This window comes from Osmerus eperlanus, chromosome 27, assembly GCF_963692335.1.
Source record: "Osmerus eperlanus chromosome 27, fOsmEpe2.1, whole genome shotgun sequence".
NCBI lineage: Eukaryota > Metazoa > Chordata > Actinopteri > Osmeriformes > Osmeridae > Osmerus > Osmerus eperlanus.
Genome location: NC_085044.1, coordinates 3,532,741 through 3,557,740, shown reverse-complemented (window position 1 = coordinate 3,557,740; position 25,000 = coordinate 3,532,741). Strand labels below are relative to the sequence as shown.

At 47.1% G+C, this 25,000-nt stretch overlaps 4 protein-coding genes and 2 long non-coding RNA genes across 15 annotated transcripts in view; 4 read left to right on the top strand and 2 right to left on the bottom strand.

Annotated features, from left to right (window-relative positions):
• trim3b (tripartite motif containing 3b) overlaps positions 1–2,095 on the top strand; it is a 27,784-nt gene extending 25,689 nt beyond the window's left edge. For all 9 annotated transcript variants that reach the window (XM_062453343.1, XM_062453342.1, XM_062453349.1 and 6 more), the window contains one exon: positions 60–2,095. In XM_062453343.1, the coding sequence (XP_062309327.1) occupies positions 60–212 (153 nt within the window). In that variant the 3' untranslated portion in view covers positions 213–2,095. The remainder of the gene's footprint in view (positions 1–59) is intronic.
• A 479-nt stretch (positions 2,096–2,574) lies between these two features.
• LOC134013804 (uncharacterized) lies at positions 2,575–5,166 on the top strand. The gene is made up of 6 exons (XR_009928980.1): positions 2,575–2,651; positions 2,950–3,012; positions 3,339–3,420; positions 4,170–4,252; positions 4,636–4,697; positions 4,889–5,166. It is a non-coding gene; the product is annotated as an uncharacterized LOC134013804 (long non-coding RNA).
• A 2,869-nt stretch (positions 5,167–8,035) lies between these two features.
• LOC134013530 (uncharacterized) lies at positions 8,036–12,009 on the top strand. Its single transcript, XM_062453037.1, has 9 exons — positions 8,036–8,165; positions 8,569–8,768; positions 8,891–9,028; positions 9,176–9,317; positions 9,468–9,648; positions 9,838–9,979; positions 10,142–10,291; positions 10,429–10,602; positions 11,964–12,009. Exons 1-9 carry the CDS (start codon positions 8,043–8,045, stop codon positions 12,007–12,009), a joined length of 1,296 nt encoding a protein of 431 aa, XP_062309021.1. The 5' UTR covers positions 8,036–8,042.
• Positions 12,010–17,189: 5,180 nt separating this feature from the next.
• Positions 17,190–19,756, top strand: LOC134013706 (protein ABHD15). 2 transcript variants are annotated; one of them, XM_062453381.1, is made up of 4 exons: positions 17,190–18,078; positions 18,218–18,447; positions 18,573–19,321; positions 19,418–19,756. In XM_062453381.1, the coding sequence occupies exons 1-3, from the start codon at positions 17,323–17,325 to the stop codon at positions 19,309–19,311; spliced, it is 1,725 nt and encodes a 574-aa protein (XP_062309365.1). In that variant the 5' UTR covers positions 17,190–17,322; the 3' UTR covers positions 19,312–19,321; positions 19,418–19,756. The 2 variants fall into 2 exon arrangements, with proteins under 2 accessions (XP_062309365.1, XP_062309364.1); XM_062453380.1 differs by having other exon boundaries at positions 18,573–19,756.
• Positions 19,757–20,175: 419 nt separating this feature from the next.
• LOC134013800 (uncharacterized) lies at positions 20,176–23,113 on the bottom strand. Its single transcript, XR_009928975.1, has 2 exons — positions 21,546–23,113; positions 20,176–21,233 (listed from the first exon to the last, which is right to left on the bottom strand). It is a non-coding gene; the product is annotated as an uncharacterized LOC134013800 (long non-coding RNA).
• Positions 23,114–23,319: 206 nt separating this feature from the next.
• LOC134013529 (serine/threonine-protein kinase TAO1-like) overlaps positions 23,320–25,000 on the bottom strand; it is a 13,054-nt gene continuing 11,373 nt past the window's right edge. The window contains 4 exon segments of the mRNA XM_062453036.1: positions 23,320–24,208; positions 24,210–24,403; positions 24,578–24,760; positions 24,907–24,993. Of these exon segments, the coding sequence (XP_062309020.1) occupies positions 23,857–24,208; positions 24,210–24,403; positions 24,578–24,760; positions 24,907–24,993 (816 nt within the window). The 3' untranslated portion in view covers positions 23,320–23,856.

Genomic DNA, 25,000 nt, shown 5'->3' with positions numbered 1-25,000 from the left:
TATTTCCTCCCCGGCTCTCTGACAGTGATTCTGTGTTTGTGTGTTTGGTTTTCCGTCAGGTGTTTGACAGCGCGGGCTCCTTCCTGTCCTACATCAACACGTCAGCTGACCCGCTCTACGGGCCCCAGGGCCTGGCCCTCACCTCCGACGGACACGTGGCCGTGGCGGACTCTGGTAACCACTGCTTCAAGGTGTATCGCTACCTGCAGTAGTGGAGGAAGCAGGCCCTGGCCCCTCAGACTGCAGCGGGAAGCAGAGGGGCGGGGGGGCTTCACCTAGCTAACTCGACCCAGCATTACTCTCTGAAGTATCTAACCAGCTCAAACAATAACAAGCACCATAGAAGGATTTTAGTCCAAAGGAATGTCCCCTGACTACACTCTTGATCCTGACAGTTTGCATCTTGCCACGCTCACCCACTGACCGCACCTGACAAGCACGATTGATGACTCAACAGGTTTAAAGACACCTCCTGTTTTTCGGACATTTCCGCTTTATGGGCAACTTTCAATAACTTGGTTTTTAGGAAGTGATTATATCCAAAGACAACTGTGTGAAGAATCACTGATCGCTCGAGACATCTGATCGCCCGTATTTACCCTTCGCACAAAACGTTTATCGTCTACCAACCGCCACTTTTATCATCTAAGCAAACCACTAATCCAGGGTTTGATCCAGTGGAATCCCACAAACTGTCCACTCTGTCTTGGTCCCACTCTTCACTATCTTTGTGTATTTGTGTGCCCATGTAATGCTGACTGTGCATATTTGTGTTCATGTTTTTTTTTTTGTAAATAAATTCATCGAAAATGTTGTTGTATACGTTTCACTTAACATTTCAGATTTGGCGAAGCTTTCTTTAGTCGTGTATATTTCATCTTAATCTCAGCACTGATACTACAGTAAACCGAAAGATTTGATCCACAAACATACCTAATGAATTGCAGTGTTAAATAGCACAATGATAAACATATCAAATGTTGTAATTAAATTTACAACCTAAAACACATGCGAGGGCTTGATTTATTTTCTATCGTCATTTTCTACCTGATTTTATCCTAATTATTTTTATAATTTGGTGTTTGGATATTTACCACACTTTGCCAAACTTCGTATAGGCCTTGAGATAAACATTGTATCACTGCAAACTGTATTCTTCAACCTTCCCTTGTTGAGATTACATCCACATCATTTTGCCAAATCCATTTGTATCATGATACGTTCTTGTTAAATACAACACAAAGATCATCACTTCAAGAAATAATTTACTAGAGTAATATATATGCCTGTGTGTAAAGATAGCTGTCATATACTTGTATATCATATTCTAAAAAGGTAACTGTATATTACTGTCATACTGTAATAATGTTGTAGCTGACTAAAGCACCTTGGCATGGATTTGCCAGTATGTGTATTTTTTTGTTCTGTTCCGATTTTTCTGTTCCACTTGTGTCCCTGGAGAGCCGCTAGCTGAAAGCCAACATGGACAGACCCGACTCAGTATTTTTCTGAATGTTTGGTTATTTTGAAATACTCAAACAAAGACTTGAAGGTCCTTGAAGGTCACTTTAATCCCAGTGTTGTATTTCCTTTCATTTATTAACAACATACATCTCTGAGGTCCATTTATTTGTTATTTCATACATCACTATTCTCACTGCTGCCTTCTACTTCAATCCTGCTCTCTTTCCCTCTTCCACTCGCTTTTATTCTCATTGTCTCCACTGTTCAACAAGTCTCACCCACATTTATCCTTATTATTGCTGACAAGGAAAGGCTGGTCGTCACTTAAATCCTCTATAGTCTTTTCAAACTGTCTAGACAGCTCAAACATCAACCACATTATGTTTTTTTTCCTCTTTTATTTGTTGACTTCTTCCCTAATTCTTATCAAATCCATCCAACACGTGACAGTGCTTGGATGAAACTGAAATAAAGATATTGCACAACGCTATTTTACTCATTTACAAAACATGATGTATACTTAAATGGATCAGTCACCGGTGTATTACTGTCAAGTCACATTATGCCATGATTTCATATGTATGTAATTAAGATTGTATATAATAAAGATAAACCATGGTTGTCCACATGATTGGTCTGTTGGTTGCTTGCTTTGCTGCCTGGTGGGTAATGGTGTTAGGTTGGTTAATTGGTTAGGTGGTAAGTAGGTAGGTTAGTAGGAGTGTTTGTTTGGTTGATTGGTGGGTCAGCTTTTTGATTGGTTGTTTAGTTTGTTGAGGGGTCATGGTTCAGAGACATTTATTGGTTACTTGCTTATTTGTCTGGTAGGGTTGGTGGATAGTACAAGAGGAGTCAGGGTTACAGGGGTAAGTTTGCCAAAGTAGTGTGGCATGAACCGTGCCAGAACTTGTAGTTCACAAATTGAAATGATGCTTTCAGTAGACGTGGAACAATGAAATGATGAAGATTGCTTCCCCTTTTTGTTCCTGTTGCATTGGTAGTTATGCTGACAAGTAAGGGTATAGATGTGGTCTGTGGTCGTGGTTATCCTCCTTACAGTAGGGTATATAAGGGAATGTGGAACTACTGGTTTTCTTGAGTCTCCTGAGGTGTCTCTAAGCTTCTTTTCCTTCTACTTCTCCTCTTCCTCGTTCTCTCTCCAATTTACATTATTCATGGTAGAGAAGGTAAGATTTAAAACCTTCTTTTTGTAACAAGTTTGCCATCATTGATTTAATTCATTTGCAGTGTTGTTAAATATAAATGTAATTGAACTTTACTGTGAACATTCCTGCTCTGATTTCATCATAGGGTAAATTAACTGCAATTCCGTCATATTTGGTTAAAAATTCAATCATTTCAATTCAATTTGTTCAATAACGTGATACAGTCGCCATATCATGAATTGACCAGCAGATGTCCCTATGTATGGGCTGTATCCAACGCTTTAAAAAAGCAAAACGTATTATTTTTTTCCCTCGCCAGCCAGCGGTCCATGGTGCCTGGCAAGTCGGGTCTCCTCTGTGGAGTCTGCAGTTCAAACACAAGGTTCGTGTGGGCATATTTTATTAAATATGAAGACTACAGCAAGCTCTCACATTAGGGGCCATTGGAAGATGCCTTTTATGACAAGTCAAGTCTGGAAATGTGTTACATGTAGTGTATCTTGTGGTGGTGTGATAGGGTTGCTACCTGGAAGCTGCAGGTTGCATGTTTCCATAACAAACAACAAATGCATAACACACCATTGAGTGAATAGGAAACAGTCAGAAACTTCAGTTGCTAGCAGGATAGACAACATTTGTCTGCTACTCTAACCTTTAAAAATAGTCATTATTTGTACATGATATACATTTACATGTTCTTCTTGAAAGTTTTATAGTTTCCAATGGAATCGTGTTGGAGTCCGATTATTATGATGGCGTGGAAGGTGGACACCTCAAACCACAAAACTGAGTAAGTTAATGTTTAATTAGTTATAACTAGCTAGTTTTTAATCAAAAGTATTTTGATTATTGTTAATATTGTGTCTGGAGGAGGGGATCCCTCACTGAATTTCTCCTCCCAAGGTTTCTTCAATTTTTTCTCAAATGAGTATCCTGAGAGTTTTGCCTTGTCTTTCTTGAGGGTTTAGGTTGGTTGAGGGGCAGTTCTATGGCGTATTTGAAGCCCTCTGTGACATTGCTTGTAAAAAGGGCTATACAGCCTTTATATAATTATATACAAAAAGTTATAACTAGCTAGTTTTTTATCAAAAGTATATAATTATGGACATTTAATTTTTATATAATTATGGACATTTAATTTTTATATAATTATGGAAATGGTGCACCAACTCTGATGTCCCAAAAACGGTTATGCGCAAATGCTCAAACGCGGCGTGGCACTGAGCGCCACGCCGCGCCACGCAAGTCCGCCATTACTCTTGAAAAGTTTTACAATGGATCAGGTAAATGAACTTATGTATACAAAAGAACTCTTGTATGTAAGTTAGACTAGTAAACAACACAGCGTGATGTTCAAAACTGAAATTAAAATAATGATTGCAAAGATTAACTAAAGATTGTGGTTATCGGTGTTCCTCGCTGCTGCACGTTTGCCTTTCTCTTGCATTGACGCCTTTTCCTCTAAGTTTGCATATGTCGGGGCTTACCGCATTAATTTTGGCTCCTACAGTAAGAAAATAATGTAATTGTTGTATTTAGGTACCAGTACAATGCACCGACGAGGCATGCGCCCTGCCTTGTGTGGAGGGGGAGGACACTTGGCCTATAACACGAGATTCAGGGTCAGTATATCCTCTTTCCTGAGGTTGCTTTCAACAACACTTAATGGACATCCATGGGAGAGAGGCCAATCATTTGAGAACATTGCAAGTGCAACTGCAGTATATATGTGTTGATGTTGTTTATCAAGCGCAATCTCAGCCTTCCCATTCCAAAACTGCTGAATTTTAATAGAAATAATGTGTACAGCTTAATGTTAATAAAGTGTAACTACATAGCAGTTCCTATGTAACTACAACTTTACTACTATCCATAGCTATTTAGTTGCAAAGGAGTTAATGAAACCTTGATGTAAAGAGATGCCCAAGGCACAGTAGCTGGATTACATCTGTCGGTCCCATGGTGTATCTCAGTATTACATTGTCTGATTCTCTTTATTTTACAGGAGTTCTGTCAGACCCTTCAATGATGGGGACCAGAATCCCAGTGTTCCAAGCCAGGCCTCAGGTATTTGCCGTTTCAAATAATTGTTTTTATATTATTATGTGTATTCCTGTCGGTATTAGTAGATGGGAGTTTGTGGTCTTCTCCTCTCATGAAATATACAACATCACTATTTCTGTCACAGTGGCTATGGACATCATCAAACCATGACTACTAATTGCTTCATTCAGTCCCATTTCTCTGTTCCCCTGCAGGGGGACGAACCATCCAAGACCAAGAGGAGCTACAGCGTCTGAAGTGGGAGTGGACCTGTAAGGTGTGTCGGGACAAGTGGGTCCACATGGTCCTCATGCCCTGTGGTCACCTGGTGTGTGAGGAGTGCTCCTCCAGGCAGCCATCTTGTCTTTTCTGTGGAGGCCAGATCCAGCAGCGCTTGAACATCTCTTTCTCATAACCATATGCCTGCTAGACCGTTCAGCCCTGGTCCAGCAACATTATTTTGCAATAGTTGACCTTGACTGAATGGCAGTCTTTAATAAATGGCAATATGTACAAGTTGTCTGTATTTTCTTTTGTATCATGCAATGTTCACATGCAATGTTTCAAAGCACCCATCATTAAAGACTATTGTGTTTTACATGACAGAAAGGAATCAGGGTGTTCACCTCATACTGCATCCCCCAGCTGGATTCAAACCCAGATGAGCAGCCTGCATGGTACCCATGCTTATCCACTAGGCTACCAGGGACTCATTGCTCAGTTTATTCGGAATTCAAATGTATCTTTAAGAAAAGCCCACTTTAGAGATACATGTTCAACATCATCATGTTCTATTGAAAGCTTTCATCCAAAAGCACCTTGGGGGGATATGAACATCAAATATCTTGACCGGCAGTCATGCTCTCTAACCACAGAGCTAACCCTCCCAACCTGAATGATGGATGTGGACAGTCACACTTGCTCATAGGCAATCCCTCATTTGTGAAACACACCTGCAATCGTTTGCATTGATTGGCAATTAGGTCACATGACCAATACTGGATCTAATTAATGGTGTAAGGTTATGGGCATGGGGATGAGGCTACCACAAGGGAGCCCAGGGAACAAGGCAATAGGATATAGGATAGCCAGGCCAGGGGCGCCGCCGCCAAGAATTTTGGGCCCCATGAAAATTTTTATTAAAAGTTTATAATTTCTATTAGTTTTTCTTTTTTTTTTCCTGTCAGTCAGGGGCCCCGGTGGTTTCCATGGCATACCAGAGGAACAAACTTTTCATGTAATTAGTGCAACTTAGTGGCCTACGATGGGAGAGACAGACTTGAGCAAATATGATCTAGCTCGCTTGCAGGCCGAACTGGAACAGGAGAGAGAAATGAAGTAAGTTCACTTGCATATACACAAAGACACACACACTGTAAGTGATTGAGCGGTTTCCACCAAGAGAATGGAGCTTGCAACTCACTAGGGTTGCCACCTCCAATGTGGTCCAATACGGGACACCTTGGCAATGGCCCCCATGTCAGGGGGAAATAATGAAGCGGGGGATTGGGGGTTGTCCCCCAGGAGATTTTGAGTGTTAAATACTTATTTCTTCCTCCCCCCCACTGCTACAATACGGGTTACCCTCAACTGTCAGCCTGTGTGCGTGTGTGTGTGTGTGTGTGTGTGTGTGTGTGTGTGTGTGATGATGTGTTCCAGGTAGCAGCCAGTAGAGAGGTATTCTATGGGGGGTGATTGTTAAGGTAATGTTAACAAAGCTAGCAACCATCACTACGCCTAACAAAGCAAACAATCACTGCCTCCGCTACGCCATGCGTCTGCCATTATGTGGATAGCTAGGTAGATTATGGGGGGGGGGATTAGTGCCAGGTAATGTTAACAAATCTAGCGACCGTCGCTACGTCTAACAAAGCAAACAGTTGTAACCGAGGGTTTCTTATATTGCCTAGATTCAGGTTTGTTTAAAATAAAGACACAGGCTTCCAATACCACATTATGGCGTAGCGGTGGCAGTGATTGCAGACGTAGCGACGTAGCGGTGGCAGTGATTGTTAGCTTTGCAGACGGGTACACGTCACACGTGCTAATGCAAAGTTTACAAAGGTAACGCCGCCACTATGTTGCCACCATCACCCCCATTGGGAACCAATGATAAAAAGGCTGGCTCCCTTCGGAAATAACCATTAACAAAGTTGCAAAATGTATTGTATAAGGACAGCCAAAGGCGATTTTACCGCGGGTACAGGGGGTGCAAATGCACTGTTGGGATGAAAACATTTACATTTTCAAATTAATGTGAAAAAACAATGAAGTGTTTTTATAAAAATGTTAAGTGATTTCAGAGTTGTATGTTCTATCATGGTTTGTTGTACTCTAATGATTAATTTAACATTTTAAGATCTGGTATTAATTTTGAGCATGTTTTTCTTTTGCACCCCCAGTTTTAATACCTAGAATTGCCTGTGAGGACAGCCTTAACCTCAGGGCCCTAGCCCCCCCCCTAGGAGCTAGTCTAGGTTTGGTGTGAGCTTAGATATGGACTTCCAAGGCGATGCGTGCTCGCTTAGTGCAAGCAATTATTTTTTGGCGCTATATAAACATTACATCAGACTGATTTTGTTATATATGCCGCCCATGCCCATTACTCAATACTGTCAACCAAGGGTCAAGACTAAACCAATTCACCTTGGTGGTGTGCAGACTGGTTTTATATTAGTTTTCTTAATGATTTCACAAAGAACAGTAAAAATGCAACTATATATCTGTAAAACGATGTATTCACAGTATTATAAATAAGTTGTGGTTTATTTGGTAGCATTTCGTAGTGTGACTGATTTGACTATAAGCATACTGTACAAAGTAAGAGGTGCTATTGGATAGATTCCCCTGCTCTCCCCTGGTGCTTCTGCGTGTAAGACCTTCCCAGCACAGGCTGTAGTCTGCCCAGATCACAAACCAGAATCAAGGCGCCCACTCCGTCAAGGTGAATACTCCCACACAGTGACATTATAGGCTATCATTTACGTGCCCTTCAAATGAACAATAGAAACTGATCACCTTTCCTATTTTTGTTGTTGTTGCCCATGACGCCCCTGTTCCACAGAAAGGTTTATCTCCATTCCAACGTGTCTTTCTTTCCTCAGCCTTTTTGTTTAAAAGCCAAGGCTGCAGTCAGAGGTGCTCACATACATTTACATTTAGTCATTTAGCAGACGCTCTTATCCAGAGTGACTTACAGTAAGTACAGGGACATTTCCCCCGAGGCAAGTAGGGTGAAGTGCCTTGCCCAAGGACACAACGTCATTTGGCACGGCCGGGAATCGAACTGGCAACCTTCAGATTACAAGCCCGATCCCCTAATCGCTCAGCCACCTGATTCCCTGATTCACCTGACATACAGTAGGCACCATGTCTGGCTCTACCATCCTGCTGCCTCTGTTACTGCTGCTCTCTGGATCCTCAGCCTCCCACTTCAACGGAGGGACCATGACCTTTAACCCCAAAGGAGTCAACGCAAACGGATCCTACACAGTAAGACCACAAAGTAGAAACAGACATCTGACTATAGTGTGGATGTCTGCTTTCTTCTAAATAACACAGACAAGGACTCATGTTTTTGAATGGAAGATACTGGTAACTGGTTGGCATTTATTTCATGCAGTCTGGGATTTCACTGCCTATTTGATAATTAGATGTAAGATTACAAATCAAGCCCATTATGTAGTTAGCATTGAGCCTGCTACTGTTGCGAAAGTATGTCATATTTGTCATGTGTTATAAATGATTCAAGTGTGTGCTCGCTAGTTATACTGTACTCAACTTTTTCAGTATGTTATATCGCCCTCTAATTGATTTAAAGCCACTAGCCAACTAGAATAATATTATTTTACTGTAAGTGTGTTTCACTTTTGCAATCATTCACTGAATGATGGAGGTGGACATTCGCTTCAAGTTGGCCCTTCACTCGACGTGTTCCACTTCAGCCTGGGCTAACATGTGGAATTGTCAGAGTGGAAATTGTGGCAGTATTAGCAGCAATGCTCTGTATAACCTGGACAGTAGCAGTGGCGACTGGTGCCAGTGGGAAGAAGTCATGATTAGAAATGTTGACACCAACCTACCTTTTATACTTGAGTAAGTGTTGAATGAAACTGGGAACACTTTACACAAGCATATGTTTGTAAATGTTTATAGGATTTGCTCGGTTAAGTCCCATGCCTGTGCAACTGTAAGATACTTTACAATCATGTTTATAGACTGTCTGGTGGTAACTGGATCACCACCTATGTTGGGGGTATAGCATGGAGACTAAGAACTACGGTGGATCTGGGAGTGAGGTCTGACACAGGGACAGCCAACAGATCCCCACAGACCACAGTCATACCTCTTCTGCTGTAAGTTGCATTCATCATTTTTATTAATCTGTGTGAGCCAGTGAACTAAATACGAGGGTTTACTTAAAAAATAATTCTCTCTCTCGTTCACTTTCTCTCTCTCTCTACCTCTCTTTCTACCTCTCTCTACCTCTCTCTCCCCTCAAGAGTTCCAGTAAATTGTCCCAGGGATTTTCAGCTTTTGGCCCATGATCCAGATGGAGACCTGGTTCAGTGCAGACTAGGTCTGTCTGGGAACCAGGAGTGTGCTGATTGTTCACTACCTGTACCAAGCATTTTTACACTGAAGGTGAGGACCCAAGGAGCACACACCCAGACATTTGATATATATAGTATGATAACATATAATTATCATACTTCAAGTGAAATCTCCCATATGAAACAGCCTGTTTCACATTTAATCTTAATGTTAATAAACGTTATTGTTTGTACCCTTCAGTCACCATGCACGCTATCTTACTGGAACACTTCCAGTGTTCCAAACACGTACGCGGTGCAGCTTATGATGGAGGACTTCCCCACTGCGTCTATAACCCTGAGCTACAAGGATGGCACACAGTCCAACCGGAGTTCCTTGTTCAGCCCTCTCAGCAAGTTGCCCGTACAGTTTGCAGTTAGAGGTAGATATTATCTACAGTATCTAGGCTACATGTTTGTCTTTGACAGGCAAGGTGGGGGGAGGGGGGGCGTAATTAGCAAAGTGTCCAACCATCGAGTGTGTGGGTTGTTACATTTATCAAAGTATACAACTATGAAGCATGTGAAAGACAGAAGTATATCTCAGTATTCATGGCTGCCTTGTCCTCCAGTTGGGGCTGCAGTGCCCTCCTGTGCTGAGGGGGAATATCTCCCCAGGTTCCTGTCCCCGACGCCGGCCTACGGAACCCACCTCTACGTCGCTGTCAACAACACACTGGAGATCTCAGTCAGGGCTGAGGCCCTTTATTCTAAGTGAGGGAAATACACTGTAACTCATGTATTCACCACTAGGAGGCAGCGTGTACTTTACATCAATCAGTCTGCCTGTCTAGGAATGATCCTACATATCCCAAGTGTAGAAGATCCCAAGTGTAGAAGAATAGTTATGGGAATGTGTTGTTGTGTTTTTTTAAGCGTTTCCGAGCTTCTGGTCAGTGGTCCGCACAATTTTACAAAGACCACGACTGCACCTGGACAGTTCACGATAAGATGGACACCAACAGCAAATGACGACAGACAGGACCATCCTATCTGCTTCGTCTCCCAGGCACTGAATAATGTCAGGTCAGTCTCCATTTTGCTAAATCAAGTGGTTGTCTATCAGTTCAGATTTTTTATAATCCGTGATCTATCATTTTAAGTACTAAATTATAAAAAATCTACCATCTAACAATTGTTTTTATTAAATATTATTTTTACAGCTCAAAAATTCACTCTGAGCTGCGTTGTGTGATTGTCACCGTTGGAAACCTATATACCACACCAGATCCTGAAACTACGACAAACATTTTCACAACAAACACAACGACTATACCTGATGCCACAAATACCACACCACCACCTACAACTACCACACCAACAAACACAACTACTATGTCTGATGCCAGAACTACCCCACCAACATTCACAACTACCTCACCAACATTTACAACTACCACACCAACACCTACAACTACCACACCAACACCTACAACTACCACACCAACAAATACAACTACCACACCAACAAACACAACTACTATGTCTGATGCCAGAACTACCTCACCAACATTCACAACTACCTCACCAACATTTACAACTACCACACCAACACCTACAACTACCACACCAACAAATACAACTACCACACCAACACCTACAACTACCACACCAACAAATACAACTACCACACCAACAAATACAACTACCACACCAACACCTACAACTACCACACCAACACCTACAACTACCTCACCAACAAATACAACTACCACACCAACAAATACAACTACCACACCAACACCTACAACTACCACACCAACACCTACAACTACCTCACCAACAAATACAACTACCACACCAACAAATACAACTACCACACCAACACCTACAACTACCACACCAACACCTACAACTACCTCACCAACAAATACAACTACCACACCAACAAATACAACTACCACACCAACATTCACAACTACCACACCAACACCTACAACTACCTCACCAACAAATACAACTACCACACCAACAAATACAACTACCACACCAACACCTACAACTACCACACCAACAAATACAACTACCACACCAACAAATACAACTACCACACCAACATTTACAACTACCACACCTACAACTACAACTACCACACCAACAAATACAACTACCACACCAACACCTACAACTACCACACCAACAAATACAACTACCACACCAACAAATACAACTACCACACCAACAAATACAACTACCACACCAACACCTACAACTACCACACCAACAAATACAACTATCACACCAACAAACACAACTAACACACCAAGAAATACTACTACTTTAATTATTTTTGTTACTTGTATTATTGTTTTATTTTATTTTATGTAAAGCATCTTGAACTGCAATTTTTGTATGAAATGTATTATTATTATTATTACTACCACACCAACAAATACTACATTTACATGTATTCATTTAGCAGACGCTACAACAAAAGGGGGGTGTTCCATCAAGGTAGGTTAAGGAAAAGCCAGGCTTATTTCGACAAGTCTTGCTTATTTCAGCGAGAGTTCCGTTCCATTTTCCCCCCAAAACACACATGCTAACCTCTTTGGTCATTTTACCCCCAAAACACACATGCTAACCCCTTTGGTCATTTTACCCCCAAAACACACATGCTAACCCCTTTGGTCATTTTACCCCCAAAACACACATGCTAACCCCTTTGGTCATTTTACCCCCAAAACACAACCTGCAGAGTTGGGGTGTCAGAAAACCAGAAGAAAGCAGGGGTCCCCTGTTAGTGCATGCATGCTCGGAAAGCTGGGGCAGTATTGCAACCGCCTGGGTTCAAGTCCAGCCTTCAGCCATTTCTGGACGTCTTCCTCCATCTTCATTCTTTTCCTGTCACACTTCAATTAACTGTCCAATACAGCATGTCATACATGTTTTTTTTGTCTGTAGCACAATTACTACAAATTACAAATAACACTAATAGCGAATCACATCAGCCTACAAAGCAGATATTATGAATGTTAAATGTTATAATACATCTCATTGAAGTATTTTACATTTATATATATTTTTTGTTCCTTTTTCTTAATTTTAATCTTTTTGGCGGGCGGGGGCCAACCGGCCTTTGCGGGCAGGGGCCGACCAGTCAGCCAAAGTCTGTGCTTAGACACACAAATCTTTAAAGGGGTCATTGACTGATTTTATAGGGTATTTCACACTGTTCCTTAAGGTCTCTGACTAGGGTATGTAACATTGGTTGGGCTGAAAATGGCCCAGGTGCTGTTTTATGTGCCCTATTGCAACCCTGTGAAATAGCCCTAGAATGAAATGAGAGGTTTTCTTCCTTTTATGGTATGCTTTGATCAATCGTTTACGTTGATTCACTGTATAGAAAGAGAGAGGCACTGTGTCTATGGAGAATCGCATGGTCAAAACTGCAGGGCTGCCAACTCTCACGAATTGGCCCATTTGGCCGTGAGACACGCATTTCAACCAGTACACACGCTCTCACGCCACACCTTGTATTTCTCACGCCGAGAAGGCAACGCCAACCAAGTAGTCCTGCTAACGTTGTAAACAGTAATGGACGAGGCACAGGCACACGGAGTGAAGCCAGTGTTTCCCCTACCATTATTTTAGGGGGGCGCCCCGGCCCCCAACGGCACCCCCACCGGCACCCCCCGCCCCCCCTGGAAGGTCAAGTTTCTTTCTACATAGCGCCAGATCACAAAATAAGTCATTTAAGGATACCTTTCCTATAAAACAGGTCTATAGCTTGCTCTTTTATTAAACAAACTAAATGGCCCTATGTTATTTATCTTGTACACGACGGCATGTCATTTCTGTCTCTACATGTACCCCCCCCCCCTCACACACACCATTTTTCGAGCTACATTGTTCTCTGATCTGACACCAGGTGGCGCTGCACACACACCACCTATAATCTGTGTGACAGACAACCATTCACTTGTTGATGCACTTAAATCGACAAAGTCTGTCTCTGAGAAAAGACTTCAGTCTGGAGATCAATAGCATCAAAGAACTGGTCCAAATGCAGAGGATTGAGCGTGTGTTGTGGAAAAACAAGCCCGTCAGCTCACTAGTTACTCTAAGCACTGAGTGTTGGACAATGGAAGCTTGACTAAACTGAAGACTAATTTTTGTGTATACAGTTGTTATACCTTTGCACTAAAGTACGGTCAGAAAATCTTAAACCACGTCAGGCTATGATTTGCAATATGTTCACTTCTGTTATGAAATGTTGTTCTTACCTAAATGGTACTGAGGTACTGTAAGAATATTCAGGTTATACTTTGGCTATGCCCTGTGATGTTATGCTCACTTTAATATGTAATCCTCAAGTTTTTTTTTTTTTTTTTTTAAAGAGAGTGAGTTTGTTAACTATGTATTTCCGGTTCTGATACTCTTACTTTGGTGGAGCCCGGATGTTGTTACTGTGTAGTTACTGCGTGAGTTGTACCGGTGAACATGGAGTGTGACCATTAAACTGAGTAAAGGAAACACAGTGTTTAACACCCCCCACCTCTGAGAGCCCAGTCTTCCCCTCCCTCCCCCCGACCTCCACCCTGCTCCTGATGCCCCAACCGGGCCGGGAATCGAACCAGCAACCTTCTGATTACTAGCCTGATTCCCTAACCGCTCAGCCACCTGACTCCCTATTTAGTTGATCACATTCAGTGGAACTGAGATCAAAGACAGGATTGTTGTTTGTCAACAATCAAAACAAACATTCAACATTTGCAAACACTCTGGGATATCAATTACAACTGTATACAGTTCAATCTTCAATCACATCTATGTGAGCACGGTGTGTGAGAGTGTGTGTGTGTGGGCTATTCTACCTGACACAGGGACACTGAGGTGTCAGACCAAAGATAGAACCCAGGATAGAGGGGCTCAGTGAATGTGCTTTGGAATGTGTGCAGGTGGGTCAGTGTGTCAGAGGAGACTGTGTAGAAGGACAGAGTGCCGGCCTGCCAGTCCAGATACACTCCTACTCTGTGGGAGCTGGAGGGGGGGACAGGTATGGCAGTTCTCTTATTATTGTGCCTGGCACAGTAACTGTTATCATCACAGTCCAGACTCCAGGACTTGTTATTGTATCCAAGCCCACAGTCACCACCCCCTTCTCTCCTGCTGATTCCTTTATATGTTGCTGCTATATAAACCCCTCCTCCACTCCTCTCTGCCTCCCAGTAACAGCGCCCAGACAGACCCTCTCTACACAGCACCTGTGACCAGCCCTCGAATCTCTCTGGGTGATCAGGATACGGCTGCTCCTCTCTCCTACATGTCACCTTTCTGTTCTCCTCAGACAGAGAGAGGTCTCTCTGTGCTGTGTTTGGGTCCAGTGTGAGCTCACAGGCATCTGATGGGGGAGACCAAGACACAATATATTACTGATCATCATCATTCACAGTACTCTCCCCCTCCCCCCCTCCTCCCCTCCCCCTCTCCCCCCCTCTCTCTCTCTATCTATTACTGTTCCAAACTCTCTACCCTGTTCACTGTCCCTCCCTCCATCCCTCTCTTCCTTTCATTCTCTCTCATTCTGTTCTCCTTCCCTCACCTGCTACCTCTCCTTCCAAATCTCTCTCTCTCATCCCTCATCTCCTTACCCCTGATATTCCCCGATCACTCCATCTTTCTATCCTCCTCCTTTTCCCTTCACATTTGATTTCTTTCCCCCTTTTCTTTGTCTCTATCCCACCCCTCTCTACTCTTTACTTTTCTCCCATCATCCTCCTTTCTCTCTCAACTATCCATCCCATCATGTCAATGAATGGTAACTAAAGAGAGCAGAGAGGAGAGAATAGGGAACACACACACACCAGCTACTGGAGCTTAGACCAGACACTGGGTGAGAGAGGGGAGAGGACAGGAGGAGAGCGAGGGAGGGAGGGGAGGTGAGAATGCAGTGGTGGAGAGGGGAGAAGGGAGGGAGTGGTGAGGGAGGGAGGGGGGGACAGAGAAGGGGCGATGCAGTCTGGAGCACAGTTAAAGTTTCAAGTAGCTTTATTGTCAATTTCTTCACATGTCAAGACATAAAAAGGAATCGATATGACGTTTCCCACTCTCCCACAGTGAAACATATAAAAAGCACAGGCACAACAGATAAGACAATACATTTCGTAAAACATAGGCCTAGCGTTACATATTCACATACAGCAGCATAAGCTCATAATAAAGCATAAAGCTTGCTGCGGCGTGTGATATTTGCAATGTACGGCCCGAGAAGGTCTTGCAAATAAATGAGTCCATGTCGGCTGAAACGATATCGCTCAAACAAGAACTCATCCGTGTGAAATAAAGGATCTTGGCAATCGCGAAGAACTCTATTGGTATGGAAAGCTAATCGAACTAAAATATAGCTCCTTGGTCAACTGGGTCTCTCAAAAAGGGAGCTGCCATGTTATTTTCCGGGGGTGTGGCAAGCTTATCCAGCTACACTTACGTTAGCCTGCTCTGGAGCAGGTTAGTGCTAATTGATTACTATGGTGATTTATCGAAAGTTGCTTCCACGAACCAAAAAGAGGGGCGTTTTTTATCTTAGCCTGAAAATTAGCTCGCTAAACCGCTTAGCGAGCTACGACGAATACCCCCCAGGTGTGTTTCACAAATTAGTGGGTGATTGTGAGCAGCAACAACTCACAGTTAGGTTTAGCTCAGTGGTTTGAGAATGAGATGATAGAGATGTCACAGATTCAAATCATGTACTGTGTTTGTTTGGCTTTGGTTAAAAGCAGCAGCTAAATTAATACATTATTAAAATAATCATAATCTCATAATAACATTTTAACACCCATGGTAGTTCAAATGTATGTTCACATGCAGGGTCCCCCGCCCCCTGTGCCACAATGATCAGTGGCATCAGTTCTCGTGGTAAAATGATCTGCTGTCTCCTGGGAGACATTGTAGTGGGAGAGTCATGGAAGCCACTGTATTGGGGTCCTGGTAGCTCGCTGGTTAAGTGCAGGGACCATGTAACCTGAGGGCTTTCTGAAGGGGATTGGGTTTGAATCCTGTGACAGGCTTCACTGATGCATTAGAGCGGACATTACTCCAATTGTCTAAATTAGTTGCACGACCTGATCGGCAATTAACTCTGGATTTGCTCAATTATTTTCTATCTCCTCCGCCAATGTCAATAAATCACTCACGATTGCATGAGAAACATTCACTTCCATTGTCGTTTCGAAGCCAAGCTGTAACTTTCAAAGTACAGCAAGAGCAAGCACAAGCAATTGAGGGACCAATCAAATGTGAGACCCTCCCACTGCCATTGTTGACAACGTCATGGCTAAAGTTGTCAACTTCAGCCATGAAGTTGACAACTTTTTTAATTATATCACAGTGCACAGAACACTGACAAACACATGTACACACACACAACACACACATTCACCCTGAACATAAGTCCACAAGGCAGTGAGAGTGAACCAAAATTGGCACAGCAACCTGACCCTGGGCTCGGTTGGCCTTGTGTGTTTGTGCTTGTGTGTGTTTGTGTGTACTTGTGTGTGTGCGTGTGTTTACATGTATAGGCAAAGTTCAAAACAGCTACCCTGCGTAATCTCCCATTTAGTCATCTGTTTCAACTTGTTCAAACCTGGGTTATCTTCCTCTTGGTAGTATAATCACCTTCAACATGTTTTTGTTCTTTATATAGGCCAAGGGAATGTTTGATTCGAAATAGTGAGAGTTCCTCTGTCCCTTTCTGTCATCGGCTTGTCTAACCTGTTGAATGGGCCACATGGTTCTGTTCTGGTGACGAGGGTGGGTTTGATTGCTAATGATTTATAGGCCTGGAGGGAGGGGAGGGCATGCATGAGAGAAAGAGGGAGGGAGGGAGAGAGAGAGAGAGAGAGAGAGAGAGAGAGAAAGAGGAGAGGGAGGAGGGAACACAGAGAGAGAGAGGAAGAGAGAAAGAGAGAGAGCTCCCGAGTCTTTTCGCTTCCTGAGGAGCCATGAATAACAAGAGCAGTTCTCCGTCTACGGCGCTGATGCCGGATATATATTTCTCAACCGCCGCAACTGGAGCAATCGGAACCTTGAACTGCGCTTGAGAGTTGACCTGGAGCATGGAGTGTCTCTCCTCACTGGGATGGGACTGTGTGTTCTCCCTCTTTCCCTCCCTGCTGCTGCTCGTGGCCTCCCTGGTGCTGCGTAGGCCCAGGGTGCAGCGCTGGGCCGGGCTGGGGGTGAGGGCAGCAGCCTGGGGGTGCTGGGTGGCTCTGTGCTGGCTCCTGGAGCTCCCACTGCCCCGGGCTGAGGAACACGGCCCCGAGGACGGCTTTGGACCGGCCCTGGACCACACCTCCGGAGCCAGCCTGGCCTGCAAGCCCACGGCGCTAGCCCGCTTCCTGCTCCAGCACTGCGGTTCCCTGGCCCGGCCCAGACTGGCGCGCTGGCCCAGGGGAGACCCTCACCTCCAGAGCCTCTCCAGCCTGCTGTGGGGGGGTCTTGGGGGGGGGTACTGCGGGGAGGGGCTGACGTTCACCAGGGACCACCTCCTGCTGAAGGACGGGGGGGTCCTGGGTCTGGACTGGGCCGTCAGGGTGAAGGGGGGCGAAAGGGGGGACCGGAGGGAGGGAGGGGAGGGCAGGAGGGAGCACCATCCGGGTGCCAGGGCGCTGGGCTGCCACACCTCCACCCCTCCCATCCTCCTCCTCGTGCCTCACTTCTGGGGGGGCATGACCCCCCACCTGAGGGGGCTGTGCGCGGCGGCGCTGCGGCAGGGCTTCTACGCCGTGGTGTTCCACCGGCGCGGCACGGCCGGGTGCCCGCTCGCCACGCCGCGGCTGACGGAGTTCGGGGACCCGGCGGACCTCGTGCAGGTAGGCCGGCTCCGTCTCTGGACCAGGGGGCATTTCACACTTCATGTTTATGGGAGCATATATTTACCCTCCTAAGGACAGAAATTCTGACCTTTATGTCCAGTGAAACATATTGTGTTGTGTTACCCTCGGCGACCAGGCGGTGGCGTACGTGCGCAGCCGGCACCCGTCCTCCGTCCTGCTGGCAGTGAGCGAGGGCTCGGGGTCGGGCCTGCTGCTGTCCTACCTGGGGGAGTGCGGCTCCAGCTCCCACCTGACGGCCGCCGCCTGTGTCTCCCCCGTCCTGCAGGCCCAGCTGTGGATGGACACGGCCCTGCCGGCCCTCTACCACCAGGGGGCGCTGGTTCACCGCAAGCTGCAGCTCAGCAGGTACGGGAAGGGGGATGGAGGGCGGTTGGATCTGAAACGATGAGGGTGGCTGTGAGGATGACCTTTCTGCTCCCTCTCCCTTTCTTCTCCTCCATCCCTCCCTCCTCCCTCCCTCCCTCCCTCAGGTATGAGAGCTCCCTGAGGCCCGTGCTGAACGTGGACGGGGCTCTCCGCAGCTCCTCCCTCCGGGACTTTGAAGAGGCCTTGTTCTGCTCCTCCTCCTCCTCCGCCTCCACCCCCGACGCCTTGCCACGTCCCCCCAGCCCGGGGGCCAAGCCCGGGGCCGGAGGAGCGGGGCTTCCCCCCTCCGTGGCCTGGGCCCTGGGGGAGAGGGCCCGTCCGGCCAGGGACCTGGACGCGTACTGGGAGCGCAACGAGCCCCTCAGGGACGCGGACGAGGTGGCCGTCCCCGTCCTCTGCCTCTGCAGCCGCGACGACCCGCTCCTCCTCCCCGCCTCCACCCTCCCCCTCCCCCTCTTCCAGAACAACCCTTACTTCCTGTTGGCCGTGACCGACCGGGGCGGGCACTGCGGGTTCCGACTGGAGCGCGGGGGGGGGGAGGAGGGGGGCGGCGGCGGGAGGAGGGAGCGAGGGAGGCGGGGGAAGGAGGAGGAGGAGGAGGGGGGGGAGAGCTGGAGTCACGGGGCGGTGCTGGAGTACTTCAGGGTGGTGGCCGAGTTCCTGAAGGTGGAGGAGGGGAAGGGGTGGGGGCCCGCGGGGGGGGGGCGCGGCGCCGCGCCACCCCCTCGTAGGAGGGCCACCATGACGAGGAGGCCACGCCCCCAAACCCAGGGCCACGCCTCCCAGGGAGGTCGGGGAGAAGGGGAGGGGCTTTTCACGTGGCAGAGGTCCTATACCCGTTGATAGAGAGAAGGTGCAAGATTAAAAGTACAATAATCTGATGCTATGTCAGCATTCCTTGCAATGTCCATGTTTTCTCTCACCTTCTCTTTTACTTTCACTAAACCAGATCCAGCCGCTCTTCAGAGCCGGAGAAGAAGGTTCCTATTTCAAGAGTTATTGAGTGCCTTTCAGGGAGGAACTAGTTGATTAACACCAGAAGCAGAACGCGATGCCCCAGCCCTCAGCAGGGCCTTTCCAGGAACAAACGGATGCCACACACACATACACGGTAGCATCAGCCCAGTGTGCGTTTGTGCTCCACAGGTGACAAACACCATCCTGCAACAACAATTACCGTCCCCCAGGAACAACACCAGATCTTTGTAACATGATCGATGGTGACACTTTCTCCTGTCAGATGGCTAGTTTGAGCGTGGACTTGTGCTAATAAAGTTTCATAAGTGACACCGCAAAGCTGATTCTGATCTGTTTTTTTCTCTCCTGGGATTTGTTTCTTAAAGGACGTGCACATAAATACGTCAGCCATTACAATCGTAAGGGCAGCAATCAATAGAGGTCTCTCTAGCTGGACTTTAGACAAGCCTGGTGGTGTTTACTTACAGGGTTGGCTGTAGGCACGTCAACATTTGGTACGGAGCACAAACAATATTGCAAATCATGGGCTAGATAATACAAATGACGTCACGCCGAAGTGCGATGGCAAAAACACTCGATCGACACAATACACTGTTCTTCTCCATAGAATATAAAAGTGTCTGCTAAATGAATAAATGTAAAAGATTTGAGAAGTTTGAGAAGTTTTGCAAAGAAAGATACACACACATTTCAGCAGTTCCTCAGAACAAAAAACACTGGACAAAGACATACTAAAATTACTTTATTACATTTGATTCTTTATCCAGTAGCCCTGTGCCAACAAAGAGTAATTACAAACAAAATATTACATTTGTCCCCTAAAGTTTGTTTCTTAATTTCTTTTATACATTTTAAATCACTTTATTTTCTGTAACGAATAGCTTTTCTCTTATGTAATCTTTCAGACATTCAGCTTTTGCACAATCTATACAGTTTAATACAGGTTACATAGGGACTGAAGCTTTGTACCAGGAAACAAAACAAATATGACCACCAATGAGAAGAGAGATAGAGGAATACTGATAAACAGACTGTACAGAGATGCAACCCTGCCGGATCCAGTATTAGCCAATGAGATCAAGCTGTCATTCTGACACGGCCAATCAGAGTGAACCTCATCATAATTTGGCCGGGTCCAACAGATACTGGAATTGAACCTGTACATTCAGAGTGGATAGACAGTTTAGACTTAAGAGAGAGAGAGAGATAGAGAGAGAGACCCATGTTTAGAGATACGATCCTTGGCTCCATCTTGCTCACCACTTAAAAAAAAACAAAACAAAATTCTCTCGTTTAAAAGAATAACTAAAATCATTAATGGGAAAAGGAGATCGATAAAAAGAAAAGGGCTGAAGCTGTGGTAAAAGAGAGGGGGGGGCGAGGGAGTGACATCATCACCCGGGCTTAGAGACGGCATGTTCCTGTCGTCTTGGAGAAGAGGAGGAGCAGAAAGGAGGTGAGGGTGGGTTGTGAGATGCGGAACGGAGGAGGGGGGGGGCAAAAGAAAGAAAGGGATTCAGGGGTCTAATTCAGAGAGAGTGAACAAAGAAATAGAAAGAGAGGGGGATATAGACAGAACCAATCTACCCCCGATCAAGGAGGGCAGCCTGAACCAGTAGATCCAATAGATCTCGATAAAACCCCATGTAAACAGCTCATTCCAACCCCCCCCCCCCATCTCCCTTATGGTACACTCCAACACAACCGCTACTAACATCCCGCATCATTTCTTTCTTGAAAGTCGCTCTCTGTCTACGCAACGCAAGCAGTCAATTGGTCTTTTAGTACTTTTGCGTTTTTTTTTTTTTCCCGCTTTACGTTTAAATCGTCCTCACTCGTTCGATTCTAAATGTACAATATCAACACGCCGTCCTACACGCCCCGCACGTTAAATCGTATTCCGGTCGACTACACCGACTGAGCTTTCATCCGTGTCTTTCGACAAACCTCAACTTTTTGAAGTTCTTCTTCTTCTTCTTCTTCTTCTTCTTCTATACAATTGTATTATACATCTGTGCTGGGTCGATGGGTGTTGAGGATGGGGGAGGGAGGCGAGGCTGAGCGGGGGGTCGTTCTTGTGGGCGGGGGGGAGCAGGAACATGGCAGGGGTGACCTCAGCATCATCTCCCATCCTGAAGGACATTCAGAGGTCAGAAACCAACACCAGCACTTCCCCCTATGGTGGGCTATGCTGGGAGGCAGTGACAGAGACAGGTTGTGTGTGTGTGTGTGTGTGTGAGGGTGTGTGTGTGAGGGTGTGTGCACAGGCTCATGTTGAAGTGCAAGTAAGCCAATGGTGTCAGGGACTGTGCCTGTTGTCAGGAGAAGTGCTTTTGGGGGGGACATGTAATAGGTTGCCCAGAGACAGACAGGGTTGTGGACCAATGAGGGCGCGCGTCATCCCCCGGACCGGCTTTCTATTGGCTGACTGAGAAGACCGCGACCGGAGTTAAACCACAGAGTGAACGAGGTAGAGAGCGTAGCTCTGAAAAAATCCACAGGATTCAGTACCACCCGCCCAACACTGTGGCAGCAACACTTGCTAACTTAGCATGCTGTGAACCAACCGAGTGACCACGCGTTCTAGAACGTTCTCGGTCCATTCCGAAGCTCGCTTCCAATACCCGTGTTCTTTGGCCTCGATGCCTCTTCTGATGGCAAGAGAACTAACTGCAGGTCTCAAAACACGCATTTGGCATCTCTGTGACACACCCTTACTATAAATACTGCCTCAGTATCAGAATTAATCCAGCTTTAGTATCAGTTATAATACAGCTTTAGTATCAGTATTACATCATACAGCCCTCGCCACAATATGAACACACTCTTCAGCTTCCTCAGTATCTCTCCATCACCCTCATCCTCCTCGCCTGTCTCTGACCGCCGATCTGCAACATTCATCTGCCTCTCGCTTACATACATGGCTCAGTACACACCCTGCCCTTCTACACACACACACACACACACACACACACACACCGAGCTGTTCGGTTCTCCGCAACCCGGCTGACAAAGGGTCCACGGTTCGAATCCCTACCCTGCTCGCCGCGTTGGCACCGCGGGGTGTCATCACCATGGCGTCACGGTGTCTCAGGCCGCGTCAGATACTGCATGTGAGCCCCGCGTCAGCCGGACCACTTCCTGGAACACCACGTCCACTTCCGGCCTATAGGAGAGCCTGGAATCTGGTGTCGATAGCAGCGAGACAAACCCCAAAACAAAGGGTGTCTAGGTCTATGGCAACTAAGAATACGGTGTGAGACGTCTCTGTACGAAGAACGTCCGGACGCTATGGCGGGAGGCCGGACCACGTCTGGCTATGGCGTGTTCGGACTGCGGATCTCTTCTGATTGGTCTAGGGGCTGAGGGCGGGGCTTCGCGGTCCCTCTGCTGTCTCTGAGCTGACCTGAGGTGGAGGAGGAGGAGGGCTGAGGAAGAGTGGTGTGTGACTTTATACTTTGTACGCGTAGCAAGGACGTGGGGTGTATGACAGGCGTGTGTGTGTGCAGTGATTGGTTGTTTTCTTCGGGCGTACTGACAGACGTGTGTGCTCTAGGGGAATGACAGACATGTGTGTGTGTCTCTGTGTTCTGTAGGTGTGTGTGTGTGTGTTGTCTAGGTGTATGACATGTGTGTGTGTCTAGGTGTGTGACAGGTGTGAGTGTGTGTCTAGGTGTATGACAGGTGTGAGGTGTGTCTAGGTGTATGACAGGTGTGAGGTGTGTCTAGGTGTATGACAGGTGTGAGGTGTGTGTAGGTGTATGACAGGTGTGTGTGTCTAGGTGTATGACGTGTGTGTGTGTGTGTGTGTCTAGGTGTATGACAGGTGTGTGTGTGTGTCTAGGTGTATGACAGGTGTGTGAGGTGTGTCTAGGTGTATGACAGGTGTGTGAGGTGTGTCTAGGTGTATGACAGGTGTGTGAGGTGTGTCTAGGTGTATGACAGGTGTGTGAGGTGTGTCTAGGTGTATGACAGGTGTGTGAGGTGTGTCTAGGTGTATGACAGGTGTGTGAGGTGTGTCTAGGTGTATGACAGGTGTGTGAGGTGTGTCTAGGTGTATGACAGGTGTGTGAGGTGTGTCTAGGTGTATGACAGGTGTGTGAGGTGTGTCTAGGTGTATGACAGGTGTGTGAGGTGTGTCTAGGTGTATGACAGGTGTGTGTGTGTGTGTCTAGGTGTATGACAGGTCTGTGTGTGTGTCTAGGTGTATGACAGGTGTGTGAGGTGTGTCTAGGTGTATGACAGGTGTGTGAGGTGTGTCTAGGTGTATGACAGGTGTGTGAGGTGTGTCTAGGTGTATGACAGGTGTGTGAGGTGTGTCTAGGTGTATGACAGGTGTGTGAGGTGTGTCTAGGTGTATGACAGGCGTGTGAGGTGTGTCTAGGTGTATGACAGGCGTGTGAGGTGTGTCTAGGTGTATGACAGGGGGGACCCGTTGGAGATCTGGGAGGTGATGCTGGCGCTCCTGCTCATGACCGGGTTGCTCCGCCCCCCCGACGACGCCCTCCTCACAGCCTGGGGGCTGTTCCTCGCCCCTCCCCCCACCCCCCCGCCGCTCCCCCTCTGACTCCCCCCCGCCGGCTGGTGCAGGCTCCAGGGCGGCGGTCCCCCAGACAGCATGGGGTGTCCCCAGGGCTGCTGGGAGCCGGACCCCCCGTGGTGCGGGTGGCCGTGGTGGCTCCCGTGGTGGTGCGGCCCCCCGCCCACGCCGCCGCCCACCCCGCCTCCCCCGCCGCTGGGCCAGTTGCCCCCCCCCCTGCGCGCCCCCCCCCTCCTCCCCCGCCCAGCCCCCCTGGCTGTGCCCTTGTTCGGGGCCCAGGCCGGACAGCAGCATGTTGCTGAAGCCCAGCCTCATGGACTCGGAGTCGAAGGCCTCGATCTCCCGGGCCTGGCGCTCCAGCAGGGAGCGGATCCTCTCCAGGCGCTCGTTCTGCAGGGACAGCATCTCCTCCTCGATCTGCAGACCCCACACACACACACACACACACACACAGGCGTCAGATATCTCGCCAGATTCCACACGCAAGATTCCCCGGCACACGAGTGAATACACACACCCCATACACACACACACACCACAAATCCCACCCACCCACCCAGACCCCCCTCTCCACCCCCGCCCCCCTCTCACCTTCTGCTCCAGCAGGGCCCTCCTCAGGGACACCCTCTGCTCCAGGTCCCTCCTCTCCCGCTCGTGCTGGGCGTCCGTCTGCATCTTGATCTTGCTCTGGTAGGCGTTCAGCAGCTCCAGCTCCTGCTGCAGCTGCATGCGCAGCACCTGGCCCTCCCCTTCCTGCGCCTCGTCCAACCGCAGCTGGCGGAGGGACGGCGGGGGGCGGAGTCGGGGGGACGGAGGGGGGGGGCAAAAAGGGGGAGATGAATCTCCTGTCTCCTCGTGTGTGTGTGTGTGTGTGTGTGTGTGTAATGCGTCAGTGTGTGTGTGTGTGTGTGTGCGCTCACCGCCTGCGTGGACAGCATGTCGTTGATGGAGTGGTCGTACTGCTCGGCCAGGATGGCCAGCTTGCGGGTCTGCTCCTCCTTCAGCCTCTTCAGC